Consider the following 19,526-nt stretch of genomic DNA (forward strand, 5'->3'; position numbering starts at 1 on the left):
ACGGACAGGGGCCTGTTTGTGCATTCACTTCAGATAGTCACACAAAGGGAGTTAAGATGTGCCCTGCATATCCTGATGGCATATCACCAGGCTGATGGGCCTTCCTGAGCTAGGGTGGTGGGAGGAACTGTCACCTGCACCTGACTAGGACTGTCCCTGGCATCTCGCCATGCTGTCTCCACCCCCCTGAAGTGTGTCTGGAGCCAAGACCAGGCAGGACAAGAACTTGTGCCATACAAAGAAAATCCTTTGAAGTATCCCTACTTCAAAGCTGAAAACGGGCATAAGTATTGGACCTAAACCAGTGACTTTTAGAACACTTCTGGATCAAGAGAAACCTGCCAAGAAGAAGAGCTGAAGAGCTGTCGGGAGGAGTACCGCCCGTTTGCTGTGTGTTGCTTTGATGGTTTGGCCTGCAGTTGCTGCTAATGTCTGTGCCCTTGGAAAGGACTGGACTTTTACTTTGCTGTAGTCTGCTTGAAGAGATTCTCCAAGGGCTTGAAGTAAAACTTGCCTGCTGTTAAGAAGTCTCAGGAACACATAGACTTCACCTGCACCATCCTTGAACTTCACTGCTGGGAGTTCTGACCTGCCTTGTGGCGCCAATTCCATTTCTGGGCCCTTGGAGGTTGTTCCTCCTGCAAAAAGCTACAAGAAACCTGAAAATCGATGCATCGCTGTTCTGTCACCTGTTTTTCTGACATAGCACCGCTGAGTGGGAAAAATTTCCACACACCGCGAGGCCGAAACAAATCGATGTATCGCCTGTCAGCAGCCGAAGAAACTGCCAGAGCCCGAATTCAACGGACCGTGTCCCCGAAGACTGGGAACCCCGACGCAGGCTCTGCTGTGCGGCTGAAAGAATCAACGCATCGTGGGACTACGGCTTTAAGAAATCGATGCAGCGTCTATTTGCCACCGCCGCCTCGATCTCTAGTGCATCCTGATTTCCACACATTGCACCTGTGCGGCAACTTTCCCGACGCAGCACCCACAGACAAGAACCGTCTTGGGATTTCGATGCTTCGATTCCCCCTACAGTTCGGATGTGACGCAACCCTTCTCCTGCATGCAGCAGAACTGACGCATCGCCTCCCTGTGGACTCAAGAACCGACGCATCACTGTGTTTTTTTACGCTTCTCTCCTCTGCGTCTGGTTTGCCTTATGGATTTTGACACTTTTGAGGTACTTTGTGTAAAATCACTGTATCCATAGAGTGCTATGGACAGAATTGCTTAAACCTTTAAAAAGTCATATTTTGAGTTGTATATGTTGGATTTTTGTCATTTTAGTCTTGTTTGGTGTAGATAAAGATACTTTATTTTTCTAAACTGGTGTGGTGTCCATTTGTAGTGTTTTCACTCTTGTTGCTGAGTGTGTTATGTACACAAATACTTTACACATTGCCTCTGAGTTAAGCTTGACTGCTCGTGCCAGACTACCAAGGGGTTGAGCAGCAGTTATCTAGGTGTGTAACTCCCTTACATTGATGATTAGAAGGAAGAGTCCCTACTTGGACAGGGTGCATACCACTGCCAACTAAAGAACCCCATTTCGAACAAATATTAGACAGATACAGAAAAACACAGTGAAGGCAGGAACTTGCAGTTCTAAACACCAGATTGAGTCAGTATACGTTGTGGCACGTTACTCAGGCTAGGGATCATGTGTCTGAGATTTGGATAAATGAGTAAATGTATGTAAAATGGAATGATATGGAATTAGCTTTTGTGGTAATTCATAATCCCAAAGAGAAAACCTGGTCACTTTACAGTTTGATAAGGAGCCATGACCATTTGGTTTGAGGGCTCCTCTCTCTCTAATGTCTTCCTTTCAAAAAAGCACCTAGACAATTTTAATTGCAATGTAGCAGCCATCTTGGAAGTATAAAAATTATTTTTCAATATGGCCACCAATTGCATTGCCTGTAAAGTTGCATCACAAGCATTTGCAAAGCCAGTAATGGCAGTGACCATCTCTGACCCTTAGTTTCTATACGTCCAAGATGGCCTCTACATTTGTAATGTGATGGCTTTGTATAAAGTAACAGAAAATAACATTCCAAGATTGCCGGAAGTAATACTGGAATTGCAAATGTCCTGCACAATTGTAAAGGCATTGGCAAAGTGAATGGCAGTGGACTAAGGGTAGGCTTAGTGGCGGAGCATGGGAGAGACAGTGAGAGAGAGAATGAGCTGCAGGAAAGCTCAGTGTTGGCGGTGGAATCAGCAGGAAAGAGTGATTTGCAAGAAGTGACTTATGATGAATGGGGAAGTGGGGTGACGATACTCAGCCAATCAAAATGCAGTGTAAAACCTAAATGATCCAAGGGTAAAAAAAACGCAAGAATAAGGACGAAAGCCGTTGACTCAGGAGCAAGAAAATTAAATAGACCGGAAAACCGCCCAGTTACTAGCAAGGGACAGACAAAAAGCTCACTCTCAGTATAGGTTAAGATCTTGGTTGCAATGCTTTCTGCAACAGAGAGTTAAAGTTTTCGGTAGCAAGACTGCAATACGATAAAAATATGAAGGCTTAGCATGCTATAACTAAAAGACCATAAAGTAAGTTGTTTGAGATAACAAATAAAGTTGGATAAAGTAAATTTAACTGAATTTATATCAAAAACATAAAAGCATGGGCTCTGTCAACAAGCCATGTCAAGGGATGTTTCGAATGATTTAACATTATTTTTGTTGTTCCTTCGCAATTAGTAGAAATACATTGATATAAGTTTACATTTTATATTTCTTGGACAAGTACAATAATGTAAAACTATTTCATTTGAATCAATACAAGCCACAATGCTATACACAAAGATTATATATTAAAAACTAACGTACGCTTTTCTTCTCAAATGGATGTGTGCCTACTTCGTTCCATTAGTGAGTCAATATCTTTTTGACATGCAAGAAATATTTCCAGTGCCTGATCTTAAAGAAATTGATATTGCTTTATGTAGGACACAAGCATATCCTACAATTGATCTTTACCTACAATTGTTTCTCATTCAACAACCAATTAAAGGCAACCTTCTCGATGTCACGAAAAACTACAAAATGATGCTTCATGACAAATTGTTTTCTTCAAGAGGCATAGCTCCAAAGCCTCATTTAGAAGCAATCGATTCTCTGTCCTGGAAGGCATGTCTACAGTGTTTAATTGAGGAGCAATGCGCGGTATTAAATAGATATAAAACAAAAGCTTATTAAGAAGCAACGCTCACTATTAAGAAGGCATTCACCATTGTCCATTGTGTACAACGGAATCTCTCCTATGGAAGACATGTCAGCATTGTTTCATTGACGAGCTGGACTCCATCTAGAAGGCATGTCTTCCATCTCCCATTAATCAACAATGGACTCTCTATCACAGGAGATAGATCTCTATTGTTTCACCAACATGCGAAGGAAGTCTATCTAGTATTCATGCCTCCAATGGTCTATTTAAAGGCAATGAATCATGTGTGATGGAAGATAGTTCTTTGCTCTGCTGCTGATAAGCAATTTTCTCTTTATCATTAAAGATACACCAATAGTATTCAATTAGTAGATCCTTTCTTAGGATGCACATCTACTGTTCTTCTCAACAACAAGACATTTCTGGAAGTTGATGCATGACATACCTGCAACATATCATCCATGAGCAATTGAGTCTGTCCGATAAGTGCTGCTGTGCTTTTTTCAACAGATTTTCCTCTGATGCCCTATTCATGAATCACATTACCTCTGTCATTGAAGTAAAACCCTGAAATGTACCATAAACAAGCCAGGGCCCTTTTTGCGATGTAAGTCACACTTATATTTAAAGCAAAAAACTAGGGCCTTTTCTGTAATGTAAGTCACAACACCTTTATTCGAAGCATATCTAGGATATGTGGGCTTATGCAAGACAATGTTTAGGAACTAATCCATAAGAAAGTGTCTGTGGGAGACCAACATGCACTGCCCAACACATGGGTATTGGCCACTCTATGCTACTTGGGAGTAAGTTACCCAGTTTTATTGACAAATTGTGGAATCCCTGGTTGACCATCATCTAATGTTTGTATTATGAGGTTGAGGTTGCCCCGATGAGTGAAGAGAACCCAATCCTCCTTTATTTGATACCCATGCCTTCCATGTCCCGTTTACAAAGTGACAAAAACTTATCTGATGAACATACATGGTTTTTGGACCTCACATCTATTGCAATCAGCAAGTCCACTTCCATAAATTGAGGGGTAAAGCAAGCAAAGCAGATTCAAGGTACTCAGTCTAACAGTGCAAACTCCTGCAAGGATACTTACCTCCCAAGTAATGACTAGCTCAGATTTCGTGCCACCGCCACCGCTCACATTCCCTGGTGTCACTTCAGGCACTGGTGAAAGAAGGAAATAAGAAACTGTGATAAACAACTGAAGACATTTAGTAAAAGTTTGTTGCACAATCACTAGTACAGAAGTGTTTTTCCCCACTTGGTGACCTACTGAAGGGATGCATGAGCCAGATGCTGCTGTATGAAACTCAACAACTCCACTATGCCTGATGCAGACTGCACCTACACTGCCACTAGCCCCTGAGGCTGACAATATGATCTAACAGGGTTTTATACCGGCTAATATAGGAACAAATAGCACAGAAAGACCATTGGCTTCCCGCAGCGGTAGGGAGCACATTAGCACCTATTTCTCTGACAGTCAAAGGGAATCTAGAGGGGAAATCTTTTGTTGTCCAACAAAGGTTGAAAGAGCCCCCTCGGCCGAGGTTGGCATCACAACGATCCACCATTCTGGATACATAATACCTTATCACACCACCTTTAAGGAACTGTCCCAGAGAAGAATAAATAGAAAGAACTAGGTCATGAGACTCTCCATTTGTAAATATTCGGGTAACTGCCTTCCCAAAAAACACTTACAGGCCTCCTCAGTCCTTCTTTTGTCAGATGGTTTACTGGGCTCTCCAATTCCTATCAAGTTGGTGGCGATTACGCGAAACTCGTACTCAACCCACGGGTTTAACCCCACCACTGTGGCTGTGAAGGAACGCCCATCAATGATCTCTGGAACTAAGAAATGAAACACAACAGAAGAAAACAGCATATTTATTAATTTCACTGACAAGCCATGGGTGAACAATGTGGCTCTCCTTGTGTGCATGAGATGATGGGGTGCCACCTGCATGTCACTGTTCTGTGCCTATCCTGTGTGCAACTAAATTGTAATAATGTGTATTTTGTCCTGATGCTGAGTAGAATATGCTATCTCCTGGGAGTGTCCCTGGTCTATGCGCTTAAAACCTTCTTGTACCTGTGAGGCTCTGCTCTGCTGAATATGGGACCATCTCTCATCCTGTTTGTGTGCTTGCTCTGTAAGATACTTTATGTATGCTGTTATGTCTGTTATGTCTGTTATGTATGTAACTCCACCCTGTGAACTACTCTATGACAGTGAGGTTGTATAACTCCTAACTTTATTGTGTTCTGCTCTGTGTGTATGAACCGGTCTGTCTCCCCGTGTGTTTGTATCTCTGCTCTTTAAGTAAGATATATCCTCTCTCTTCATGCGTGTAGCTCTTCTCTTTAAGTAAGATATCTCCTCTCTCTTCATGCGTGTATCTCTGCTCTTAGAGTAAGGTATTTCCACTCTCTTCATGTGTGTATCTCTGCTCATTGAGTAAGATATCTCCTCTCTCTTCATGCGTGTATCTCTGCTCTTTGAGTAAGGTATCTTCACTCTTCATGTGTGTATCTCTGCTCTTTGAGTAAGATATCTCATCTCTCTTCATGCGTGTATCTCTGCTGTTTGAGTAAGGTATCTCCACTCTCTTCATGCGTGTATCTCTGCTCGTTGAGTAAGGTATCTCCTCTCTCTTCATGTGTGTATCTCTGCTCGTTGAGTAAGACATCTCCTCTCTCTTCATGCGTATATCTCTGCTCTTTGTGTAAGGTATCTCCTCTCTCTTCATGTGTGTATCTCTGCTCGTTGAGTAAGGTATCTCCTCTCTCTTCATATGTGTATCTCTGCTCGTTGAGTAAGGTATCTCCTCTCTCTTCATATGTGTATCTCTGCTCTTTGAGTAAGATATCTCCTCTCTCTTCATGCGTATATCTCTGCTCTTTGAGTAAGGTATCTCCTCTCTCTTCATGTGTGTATCTCTGCTCGTTGAGTAAGGTATCTCCTCTCTCTTCATATGTGTATCTCTTCTCTTTGAGTAAGATATCTCCTCTCTCTCTTCATATGTGCTTCTCCGCTCTTCGAGTAAGTTATCTTCTCTCTCTTCATATGTGTATCTTTGCTCTTCGAATAAGCCGTCTCCTCTCTCTTTATGTGTGTGATATATTCTCTCTCTTCATGTGTGCCTCTCTGCTCTCTGAGTAAGATAGACACTCTCTCTACATGTGTGAAGCTATGTCGCCGTCTCTTCCTGTGTGTATCTTTGCTCTGTAAGAAACTTTCTCTCTATTCATGTGTGCCTCTCTGCTCTTTGATGAAGATATCATCTCTCTCTTCATGTGTGCCTCTCTGCTCTTTGATGAAGATATCTTCTCTCTCTTCATGTGTGCCTCTCTGCTCTTTGATGAAGATATCATCTCTCTCTTCATGTGTGCATCTCTGCTATTTGATGAAGATATCATCTCTCTCTTCATGTGTGCCTCTCTGCTCTTTGATGAAGATATCTTCTCTCTCTTCATGTGTGCCTCTCTGCTCTTTGATGAAGATATCATCTCTCTCTTCATGTGAGCATCTCTGCTCTTTGATGAAGATATCATCTCTCTCTTCATGTGTGCCTCTCTGCACTTTGATGAAGATATCATCTCTCTCTTCATGTGTGCATCTCTGCTCTTTGATGAAGATATCATCTCTCTCTTCATGTGTGCATCTCTGCTCTTTGATTAAGATATCATCTCTCTCTTCATGTGTGCCTCTCTGCTCTTTGATGAAGATATCATCTCTCTCTTCATGTGTGCCTCTCTGCTCTTTGATGAAGATATCTTCTCTCTCTTCATGTGTGCCTCTCTGCTCTTTGATGAAGATATCATCTCTCTCTTCATGTGTGCCTCTCTGCTCTTTGTTGAAGATATCTTCTCTCTCTTAAAATGTGCCTCTCTGCTCTTTGAGTAGGATAGACACTCTCTCTGCATGTGTGTAGCTATGCTCCCCTCTCTTCCTGTGTGTATCTCTGCTCTGTAAGAGACTTTCTATTCATGTGTGCATCTCTGCTTTATGAATGAAAGACCCTATAGCTCCTTGCATACCTCTGTTCTTTGATTATGCTGTCATCTAGCTTTATGTGTGTACACATCTCTGCTTGGTGAATACAAATCACTCTGTCCGTGCTTTGTGAGTATGAGGACTTAGATCTGCCTATATGTGTGTGTGTATTTCTTCTATGTTCTTATGATGCTCTCTGTGTCCTTCTATGTATCTCTGTTCTGTGAGTATGACCCCGATATCCAGTTGTGCATGAGTCTCTTGTCTGTCAGTATGATACCCTATGTCTAATAGTGTATATCTCTGTTCTATGAGTATGAGAAGCTATGTCTAATTGTGTATATCTCTGGTCTGAGGCTATATGTGTCTGCCACTTGTTTGTGAGTATAAAACCCATCAACTATGTGTCTGTGTATCTGGTTTGTGAGGCTGAGAACCTATGTCTAATCGTGCATGTCTCTCTGTGAGCATAAGACCTTATGTCTAATTGTGCATGTCTCTCACTGTGAGTATGAGACCTTGTATGTTGGCCCATCCATCAGGAATCTTTTCTATTCATGATCTTCCGTTCTGTCCCTGTGACGGTGTCTCCGCTCAATCAAACTTGCATACTTTTTTCTTTTCGTAACTTTTATATGGTACACCGCAAAAAAAATCATATTGCCCCTCATGCGCAAATATAGTTTCACACAATGCTGTATAGGATGTATTCTTTACAATCACTGCCAGATCCCCTTGTCTGTTACACCGTGGCGTCTTTTTAATCCTTATCATGGAAAACTAGGTGACTGTATAATACCCAAGAATTAATTATATGCTATGTTTTTAGTAATTGCTTTTAACCAATTGTTAAGTCATCACGAATGCTTTGAATGTTTTCAATTGATATTTTATATGATTTTTTTGTTATTTTGTACTTGGATGGATGTTTTAATCTATGCAAATTTGTACTTTTATGATCTTATAATATAAGTATTGAATAAAGTGAATTGACTGACTGAGTATGAGTTCTTATGTCTAATTGTGCTTGTCTCTCTCTGTGAGCATTTGACCCTATGACTAATTGTATGTGCCTTGTGTCTGACAGTATAAGATCCTATGTCTATGTGTGTGTGTGTATCTGGTCTGTCTGTCTGAATCCTGATTATCTGTGTGTGCTTCTGGTCTGTGAGTTTGAGGCTCTATGTTTGTGTCTCTGTTCTCTGAGTATGAGACCCCATGTCCAATTGTGTGTGTCTCCGAGTATGAAACCCTATGTTTCTGTGTGTCTCTGGCCTCTGATTATGAGATCCTATGTCCAATTGTGTGAATCTGGGGTCTGTTAGTATGATATCCTGTGTCGAGCAGTGTTAATCTCTGGTTTGTGAGTACAAGACCCTAAGTATAATTATGCGCATCACTGGTCTGTGAGTGTGACACCCTATGTATACTCTGAGTATCTCTGGTCTCTGAGCATGACAGTGTAGGTCTAATTGTGTGTATATTTGCCCAGTTTATTTCAGATGCTTACCTCCTTTGTGTGAACTCTCATTCTGTATTCCTTGCCAGAGCAAAGCATCCTGTGGTGATGTGAAGTATAAGTGCGGCGTATGTCGTTTTTGTCCGAAACATTATTACGGAATTGCAAATATAAAGCGTATCTAGACGAATTTGCATGTCAACGGAAAAAACAAGTGGCTAGAAAAGGCACACTGCACATACTCATGATGACAAAATCATAAAGACAGATAAGAGAATGAAAAACTGAAAGACACAAACAATATTCAAAGTAGATGTAGAGGCAAAGTAACAATCACTCATGTACTCATGCATGGACCAAGTCCTGCAATTACTCCACTGGCTACCTGCATACGGGCAGAACTCTGTAAAATCCACCCAGGCGTAGTAACCATGTAAGACAGGCAAATACTTCCCACTGAGATTCAAATAAAAGACAACACCTTTACAACCAAAAACCCTACATGGTGTGGCATGACACCCATGTATGTAAGGGCTTCATCAGCACCCCACATAAGGTTAGAAAATGCTATATAAATGTTACAATACAATATACCACATATAGCCCTTTCTACCCATTTTCACCAGCTGCTCTCATAGCTGCAGGGTTGATGTATGCACTTCAGTTCTCACCTGTATTCACAGCTTGCCACCCCACTGAGAATGGAGTCCTTGCCTGAACAACATACACAGTGATGGGGCTGTGGTTGTCCACTCCTGGCATCCAAGACAGCTGGGCAGTGGTGTCTGTGATCTCTTCCACCGTCAGGGCATCAGGGGCACCAGGTGGACCTGCCAAAAAGCAAACACATAGTTGGCACTGTATACCTATGCCAAAATAGCTTCTAGTGATAGGACGAATAGCATGCTCCAAATGTAAACTGATTAAGGAGTTAGAATAAAAAGTTATCCATCTTACAATAGTAACCCCCAAATGGGGAAACATTAGAAATCTTGAAAGGAATTTGTACTTTTAGGACCCTGTACTCGAGCAAAATGTGGATCATCAGTACCAAAACTCATGAGTCACATTGAATTGCACAATTATCCTTTGGGAACACATTAGACCTGCCTCCAACCCACAGTGCTGCTTGGAGTCTTTAATTGTAGAACTTCATGAATTAAATAAAAAACAGAGAAAGCTAAATCCTGTGCTGAATCAGAACTGTCTGAAGCTCGGCTCAATGAAAGAAGAACTAAAGGGCACAGGTTTCAGTCATTTGAGGCCAGGAACATAGAGATACTCTATTAATTAATGCACTGGGCTTAGAATATTGAAAGCCTGAATGGGCGACAAAGATATCTGCATCTGTCAGAGATTGAAGCGGGTTCTGATGAAGCTCATGATCAAAAGGGTTCCCCTGGGGCTATGTCCCTCCTGGCAAACCTACACCCAAAAGACTTTCATACTTGATGTTATAGCAGAACATATACCAATGACTTATTGTGTACGGTCCAAAAAGGTCAATGCCTCCTTTTGGGAAAACATTACTACGTACTACATGGATGCCCTGATGATTGTTTGATTTTGTGAGGGGATTGCAATCAAATTACTGATCCATTCTTAGATAAGAGGTCGAACTATTGATATATTCCTAATAAAATGCAGAAGTTATTTTCTAGAGCTAGCACACAGAGGGCTCTTTTTGAAATGTGGATAAAATATATTCCAGCTGTTTTCTCTCCTGTACATGGGACTACTACTAGATTCAACTATATATTTGCTAGAACTGCTATGACTTAGGGTCTGACATATTCCGAATTGGCAGTTAATATCATATCTGACCATGTTCCAATTATCTTGGATTTTGATATTAAGGTACCTTGCCATTGAACCAGGAGATGCAGGTTTAATCCTGCATTACTTAGCGATGATCAAATTCTTAATTCAAATTCTAAATTTGATGAGGAATTCTTTTTATTGAATCCTGTTTCTGATACTCTGTTCAAATCACTTGGGATGCGTTTATATAATCTTCTAGAGATTTTATCATGAATTATGTTTCTCTAAATAAGAAGCCTAATAAGAGAAAGGTGAATTCCATATTATCACAGATTAAACATTTAGCACATAATCAACTCAATAAAGTATGTCATAAATATATTTTTTAGAACATAGTTTTATGGTGTTATGGCTATGGCAGGGAGACTATTATCACATTTCTTAAAAATAAAAAAAAATAAAAATCATTTTTTTTAAATTAAAGATACTAATGGGAAACCAGTTAATTCTACACCTAAAAAAATCTAGTTTTCAGATTACTTAAGAAAATGTTTATTCTTTTGGAGATTTATCCTTCAGAGCAAGATTTGTATAACTTTTGCCATACTAGAAAAGCTTTCTAATTTGTATTTTGGATTTCAGACCTTGAAAAAGATATATTATGGAGTAAATTATTGAAGATAATTATTGCCTTTTTTTTTAAAACTTGATTTTATATAAACTTCTTCCACTGTATCAGGTACAAATGGCATGCACATACAATTTGGGATCTTATAAGCAGTATACAGTCAGTGGTGTCCACATATCATATCCTGTTCACAGACAGTCTCACCATCACCATCACGTGAGCGTACTATTTGTCTATTATAATAGTGCAAATGCAGTTTATATTTTTATGTTCGTAGGATCTATACTCTACATAACAAATAAACAACACTAATGATCATCCCAACTAGGGAATAAAGTCCCCACCCCAATGCAACTCCCATCCCCCTCCCCACCCTCGTGACAGCGGCAGATAGGTGGCCCAACCTAGTTAACCTTGGTAGAAAAGCTGGTGGTGCACTCATAACTAGCATGTGAATCATGTGTTCATGTTGTGAGAAGGTGTATGAAACGGGGACTCTTCAGGGTGTGTTGAGACGAGTATGGGGCTCTGTGTGCCATGCGTGCTGTCCGTCTCACTCTCATTTGTTGTTGTGAACATTGCCTGTTAACATTTGCCCCCATTCCAGGAGATCACTCTCTGCATTGTCATCTGTCCGCACTATCTTAAGACAACTCTCCTCGGCTACCCTAATTCCCGTAAATCTTCCCTCCATTTTTTCCATGCAGGTGGACCCAATTTTATCCAGTGAATAGCTATTCGTCATTTTTCCAGGACCAGTCCCAAGAAAACGAAGCTATAGTGCATCTTCCTCCCTTTCTTAGGTATCGGAAGTACCCCCAGTAGGCAGTGCTTTATGTAGACATCTATGCACATCGCAGTCACTGTGCCAAGAGACTGCACCACTTGGTGCCAGTACTGCTGCAGATGGGGGCAGCTCCAGACCCTATGTGGAAAAGTAGCTGGATCTGTGCCACATCACGGGCATGCGGAAGATACCCCTGGCGTGAATCGAGCCCAGTGCTGGGGGGTCAGGTATGTGTGATGAAGGTGATAAAATTGGATTAGCTTAAATCGTGCATTACTGGTAGCTTTGGCTATCTGTGCTAACGCTCTCCTCCGCTCACTATTCGTCAGAGGGGTTGGGAGGTCCTCTTCTGAACGTGCCTTAGCCCTGTCTAAGGTCAAGCCCCGATCCACCTTCAACGCCTTATACATGTGGGAGATAAGCGTTCGAGCGGATCCTGGGTCCAGCAGAGTCACCAGTGTACTGGTCTCTCCCGGTTCGTCAGGAAATGTTGGCCACGTCTCCCGGACAGTAGGCGATATCTTAGCATACTGTAAATGTGCTGGTGGCACCTGAAATCTGCGCATTTTGGAAGGTCATGAACGTACCATTCTGGTATAAATCTCCGGCCATCGTACAACCTCCCACATACCATTTTGTGAGATCCATGACACCGTGTACCCTCCGAAAACCCGGTAACCATTGCAGCAGTGGTGTGCTAGCATATGGGGTTTTTCTAACGGTAAACAACCTTTACAACGCAACTTTTACAATGCACTACCATTACAACGAAACATTTACAACGCAAGTGGATTTACAACGCATGCTTTTACAACGCAAGTCTTTACATCGACTTGCGCTAGATGGCGTGCTAACATTACAAATAGTGTAGTTTACTATCCCAACACCTTCCCTACTGTTAAGTGGACTGGAGTTGGAATAGTAAATTACACTTTTCTAATGTTAGCACGCCATCTAGCGCAAGTCGATGTAAAGATTTGCGTTGTAAAAGCATGCGTTGTACATCCACTTGCGTTGTAAAATTTTCGTTGTAACAGCACGCGTTGTAATGACTCGCGTTGTTACGTCATACATCCTTTCTAACCAACCAAGTCACTGCCTGCTCCCAGACCTCTGTTACCTGGTGGACTATAGGCGGGCACGTTTTCGGAACCCTCAAGCCCATCATTAGGTATTTCTGGAGTTGCATCCCCTCATTCCAGTTCCCCAGTAATTCCGTCTCAACTGTGCGCTCTCGCATGTACCACTGAGCAGCATATTGCAGCAAGCCTGCCATATAGTATAGTCGTAGGTCCGGCAAACCTAGGCCACCCCCATCCATGTCAAGTTTTAGTATATCCAATTTGGCTTTGCTCCGCTTTCCAGCCCAGACCAAGGATATCAGGAGGCTGTTCAGCGTATCATATGTCAACTTTGGGATTTTGCAAAAGGAGTTCTGGAGCACATAGAGACAACGGGGTAGTATCACCATTTTTGCTAACGCTACTCTCCCCATAACCGACAGAGGTAAACTAGTCCAGAAAGCTATATTTCTGAACTTAAGAAAAGTAAATCTACAGGACCAATGAATTCCCACTGGAATTGTATTCTCACTTTTCTTCACTGTACATTTTCAATTATATAATGATAGTACATTTATGAACTCTATAAAAGGCACTTTTTTCAGAGATGATCATGTGCCTACTGCTCAGGGGTGGAAGGGATCTCTCCCGCTGTAAAAAATGATAGACCCATTTCTTTGATAAATTTAGATTGTAAGATTTTTGCAAACATTCTTGCCCTTAGATTGGAACATTTTCTTCCTAAGTTACTTGGCAATGAACAATCTGCTTTTGTCAAAGGATGAGTCTTATACGAAAATGCAAAAATGTTTCTGAATGTAATTAGTAGGTTGTTTTCTGCACTGCAACCAATGTAGCTATTGCTTTAGATGGAGTGGAGTGGAATGGTAATTTCTCTTTGAAACAATGGCCTAGTTCGGGTTTGGGCCTAAACCCGACATTATCTCTCTGTACTTTCCCCTATAGCCTCTGTATTTGTTAATTGAGTTTTTCCCCGTTATGTTATCTTAATAGAGGTACAGGACAAGGATGTCCCTTCTCCCCATTGTTATTTGTTTTGGCTTTGGAACCTTACTACATATAAGGCAAAATGCTGAAATTAAACATTGCCATATGGGTGATACATAACTAAAGCTGTTGGCATATGTGGATGACATTCTTCTACGTGTTTTGGACACTCTTTATACTCTACCTGCCATCTTCAAGGAGATGGATATTTTTTTAAATTGACTGGCTGAAGCTTATTATAGATAAATCAACTATTTCCCCCTCAACAAATGTTGTTTACAGAATATGTTTGAATGCAATGAGCTGGCTTGGAATAATATGAGAGATAAAGTACCTCTGCCATACATTATAAGGATATTGTAAATTACAGAGGAATTCTTTTATAAGAGTATGTAATCCGAGTTGACTTGCAATATTCTTACCATGTACGCTAGGGGTTACTTTATCCCATATAATACATGGTCACACCATCACCTTTTCCACAAACTACTTAAAACCTTGCTTCATAGCTCTTGGGTATAAAAGAGCAAGCATGTTTCCAAACATGAAGAATAAAAAAAAACCTCTAGGGCAAAAATATACACATCAAAAAACCGGTTTGATATTTGTTGCAAGCAAATATTTGAAACAGTTGAGTACAAGTCTGCTTAAAAGAAAAAAAAGCTGCAGTAGCACGGAACATGTAGAAACATGCATAAAGATTCTCGCTTTTCTCTAAGGAGTGCAAAAAATAAACATACTCTCTCTGTTTGTCATTACAAGCTACTGAAATAGTACAGAAGTACGAAAAGCAATGTTCTCTTTTTATGCTTTAAACAGCTGCTTTAATTACGCTTCGTGACCTGACCTACTTATCTCCTTGGCTGCTGGTGCTTGCAGCAGGCAATGTGAGGTCAGAATTTGACTGTAATAACCTTATAATAGTTGAGTTCTGACTTGTTTTTTTTTTATAATTGGTGACTTGGTGTGTCACAACTATGTATTATACTAAGATTAAGCATCTTGCTATATGGTTTGCTAAAATAATAAAGACACCATTGCTTTTAATTTTGAAGAGCCTAAACCTAAATTGTGAATTTAAGCCACTAGATGGTTTCCTCCATGACTTTCATGGGGGGAGGGGTCGGGGGGCATTGGATCATATGTTAAAATAATGATATCTCCAATAAGAATGTTATACGCAATTTACATGCTCCTAATTAAAATGTTCTAAATTCTTTTTAAATCTATAGATAATTGTTATGAAAGGACATAAACGTGAGAAAGTCATTGTCTATATTGAAAAAGAATAAAGAATAGAATAGAGCTAAATTTCCGGATTACTATATGTATTTTTTAGTCTTTTTACATTGTCCAGCATGGCTATAGTACAAAGATGATCCTGAAGAAAATCAACCTGTTTGGTTAAATATTTTAAGATTTTTTATGACCCCATTTTCTTACAAAGAAATCGCTTAATGCTTTAAAAAACCAAAGTCCTCTGTACTGCCAACTACGAATTACACTTGCTCCCCCTGCCAAAGAGTGTTTTTAAACACCTCTTAACGGCATAATAAGAATGTAACAAAATATAATAGGAATGTAACAAATAACCAAAATGTTATATACTGGAAAGATTGAAAGAGATATGGTAGAAACTGGACTTACCAAATATGTCAGGGTAATACTTTCTTGTCATTTTGCACAACAAAAGGTTGTTTGTAATGTATCAGAATTTATTTGATGCATCTAAAGGAAATGGACATACGTTATCAAACATCTCTGCTGTTTCATTGTATTTTCTTAAAGCTTCCATGTTCTCTAAAGCTTGCCACTGAAGGATTATTCTCGTGACAAATCCATGACAGAACAAAAATGGGAACAAAAGCTTAATGCTGCATGGTCAATTTCAATGTGGGAAAACGTGTACTTAAAAATTCATTTTACAGCATGTAAAACTTAAAAAAATTACATCTACATTAGACTGTTTTTGAATTCAAATTATTACATAAGACTGCCCTCTTATTACTGATAGCTGCCCGTCATGTTCACAGCCTCCAGCTGATACCTTGGATAAGTCACGTGAAAGTAAATGAAATGTTGGTTGCTCACGTGTGGATTCATTAACTACATTATGAAAACCAAAGTACTTTTGTCATTTTATAGCATTTTCCTAGGAAGCTTGGTTCTAACTTGGTCTGAACTGCCAAGCAGAAGTCATTGGTGGAATTGTTACTGCAACAATTTACTTTAACTTGGAATGTTTTCTAGAAATTTTCCTTTAAAACTTGGTGGAATGATATTTGTTACAATCATGGATTGGACACTGTTACATCTCTTGAACCCTTGATAGCTCATAAAAAGCAGAAATATGGGGAAATGTCACATTTTATGTGTTCAAAAGTAAAAATACATTTAGTCTTGTTACTATTAAGAAAGAACATTACAAACCTTCCTGACTTGTTGCTATCCCTTTATATAGTTTCTGATTCATACAAGTATAATTTTCCATCAATTGTTTTTTAGATTTGTGATTATTTTAGGCATGCATCTTCTGCCAGTATGATGCACACATTAGCACCTAGGTATATTAGTTGTGTTACACTTTAATAATATCTTCTCACGTTTTATTTCTCCTCTGTTTCTTTCTTCTTCTATTATCTTTTTTTGTCTTCTTTCCTCTATATTTGTCTTTTCCTTCTTTTTGTCTTTTTTCCCGTGTCTACCCTTTTCTTTCTTTCTTTCTTTCTTTCTTTCTTTCTTTCTTTTCTTATAAAAGCTATGTTTCTTATTTGATATATGTGGTCCATATTTCTCCCTTTGGTTTTGGATTTAGATTATATTCGATTGCTACTATCTTATGTTTGTTAATATGCATTACGCCATATAGGTACTTTACTTCTTTTATGTTGATGGAACGTTGATATGCCAGTGTCTATATGTATATGGATTTTAATAAAGCTTTTTAAACTAAAAAAGGATCTGCAGTTTCGGCAATTGTAATTCTCAAATACATGACAGACATTAGCTTTGTTAAGCTATTGCATACGCAAGCGGACCCGTGGAAGGAATAGCTACAGCAGGGTGCTCTTCAGGTGGCAGGACTTCCAATGTCCAAGGACCCTGAACCATTAGTTTGTTTTGCCACTGCGTTATGGGAAGGCTTATGGAGCAAAGCTACATTGCAGGAAGCCAGAGAGACTCAAGCTGGTGTGCAGCTTGGCTACTGGAATAAAGAGGTGCCTTTGCTGGAACAGGCATATTGCTTCCAGTTCTTTTAAAGATTAAACCGATGTGGTGCAGCAGCAGCAGCAGAGCCTTTCCGGTACTAGCAGGAAAGCTTGTTGATGATCTAACCCAGTACTTGCACACTAGCTTCAATTTCACAATTCACGCTGTGAAAGCTATCTTCACTCAAAACTCTAGTCTTGCCTGGATCTTTTGATGCAAGAGCACTGCTGCCCATTGACCTTGTGGCTGGCTCACTCTTTCTCCTTATTATTTTAGGTTTTACTTTTGTTCCAAACACCAAAATGCTTCATTGTAGGTTTTGCTTAATAGAAATAATAGTAATAATAATCATCATCATCATCATAAAAGTAATTGTAATGATAATAGTATGCATAATGATAATAATAGTAATTGTAATGATATTAGTAATCACAATGATAATGATCGTAATTGAAACGATAATAGTAATCATAATGGTAATAATAAAATTACAGCAATAACTTCTGTGATCTACACCACCTCTGATACTCCTTCTTTAATTCCCATTGCTTTAGTACCCTGTGACGCCATACACACTCTTATCAGCGGAACCTTTGGTAGGTGTTTTCTTCAGCCTCGGGTGGAGATGAGGTGAGATCCTCTTTGCAGTACTGATTGGTGCGGCCGACAGGATCTCATCCCATGGAGAGTGGTTAGGACTTCCTGAGGGGCCTGTCAATCATTTCTAACATCCCCCTGCGTGCTTCCTGCCCAGCAAATAAGCTCTTCCATGATCTGTGGGAGAATTATTTGTCCTTTTGGGTCGGCCCTATGTGCTCATGCAGTTGCATTTTTATCTTTCAACGTATACTGTTGTTTTATAACTTTTTTAAAATAAATATTTCAATATGAAAATGTCCAGTAAGAGAAAAACAACATTGCGTTAGTTTAGTATAAGATATTAGTTGTTGTAGTATAAGAGTCAGAGATCCAGGCCAATGACTCACAGTATAAAATGATTAAAAACACTAATTTCTCTGCATACATAGGTGCTATAGCCCCAGAAACACAGTGCTCCCCCAGCCAAGCTCGGACCCCCCACCCCCATTTATTCAAATCTTCTGAAGAAAAACAACACCAATATAGGCTAGAATGGCTTGTGTGTGTTTTCAGTCTCTCTCTGACAAAAACAGGTCTGGTGACTTAGTGGACTAATGCCTACCCTGTAGGGACCTGTGGTTGGCCTCATGATTACAGGTTCAAATCCTGGTGGGTTCACTCAACCTTTTATCCTTCTTAGGTCGATAATATGAGTACCATTAAGTTGGGTAATAAAAGCATCTGTTATTCAGCGCCAAGATATCTATCTCGGTGAACGTGCACTTTACAAATTCACGAGTGTGTGTGTGTGTAAAACCACTTTAGCCTTGTTTATATTTTTAATGACCTTGTAAACTACGTCTCCCTTGTGTGTGGAATTAAAACTAGTGCAACCATTGTAGTGTAGGCTGCAGAAGATTCTACAGCAAACTCAGGTTTTACAACTACAACTTTGCAAATGAGAAAGGACGAAAATTCTTTTTAAAAATCAAAGATTTTAATTAAGCATAATTTGCCTACCAATTAAAAAAACGAGTTCTCGATTTTCCCAAAATACAGCACACAGTTTGACAGAGAACCAGGATGTCTTCCACTGGAAACTTGAAAATGACCTTTTACGGATTGGGGTATAGAATTCAAAAATACGGAATCAAAATTCACAGGCGAAGAATGAGTGCTACTGACCAACAGCAATTAGCAGAACAATAATGGCGATTGAAATTGACAGCAATCAGTATTTACAGTCAACGAATCACACATCATATACTAGGAATCAGCATTTGCAGGCAAAAAACTGTATTCACAGACAAGAAATCAGAGTTTAGAGGCAAGACACAATTAGCAGAACAAGGATCGATATTGGCAAGGCCGGAATCATCCTTCACGTGGCAGGAATCCACTTTGAGGATCAGAAACCAGCGACACAGACTAAGGGGTCAATTACGATGCTGTTTGGAAGGCCTCCAAATCGGATTCGGGTTTTCCGAATCGGATTCGGAAAGGCTAATTTGCAACCGATTCAGAAACCATTCCGAACGAGCAATTACGGTGTTTGAACTTTGCAAATCGGTTCTGAATCCGAACCGAATGGCAATTGGAAAGTATGAGATGTTCGGAGCCGATACGTGTGTTTCTACGGGCCACGTTTCCAAATGACTCAGAATCTTTCCGACCGAGCAATTACGATGACAGATTCGGACACCCTTCTGAATCAGTTGTTCCGACTCGGATCGGCTGTCGGAAGCTGACTTTGGGGGCCCGTAGCAGGCCCCCCTTCCCCTGGGGCCTTCCGTATCTGGCCCATGAGGGTACCCAATGGACTCCCGTTTCTAACCAT

At 40.2% G+C, this 19,526-nt stretch overlaps 1 protein-coding gene across 2 annotated transcripts in view; it reads right to left on the reverse strand.

Moving 5' to 3' along the window:
* LOC146797499 (contactin-4-like) overlaps positions 1-19,526 on the reverse strand; it is a 976,366-nt gene that overhangs the window by 65,190 nt on the left and 891,650 nt on the right. For both annotated transcript variants that reach the window (XM_085624519.1, XM_085624518.1), the window contains exons 15-17: positions 9,327-9,485; positions 4,901-5,050; positions 4,290-4,360 (exon numbers count right to left, since the gene is read on the reverse strand). In XM_085624519.1, coding sequence (XP_085480645.1) covers positions 4,290-4,360; positions 4,901-5,050; positions 9,327-9,485 — 380 coding nt within the window. The remainder of the gene's footprint in view (positions 1-4,289; positions 4,361-4,900; positions 5,051-9,326; positions 9,486-19,526) is intronic.

Source organism: Triturus cristatus, chromosome 9 (genome assembly GCF_964204655.1).
Source record: "Triturus cristatus chromosome 9, aTriCri1.1, whole genome shotgun sequence".
NCBI lineage: Eukaryota > Metazoa > Chordata > Amphibia > Caudata > Salamandridae > Triturus > Triturus cristatus.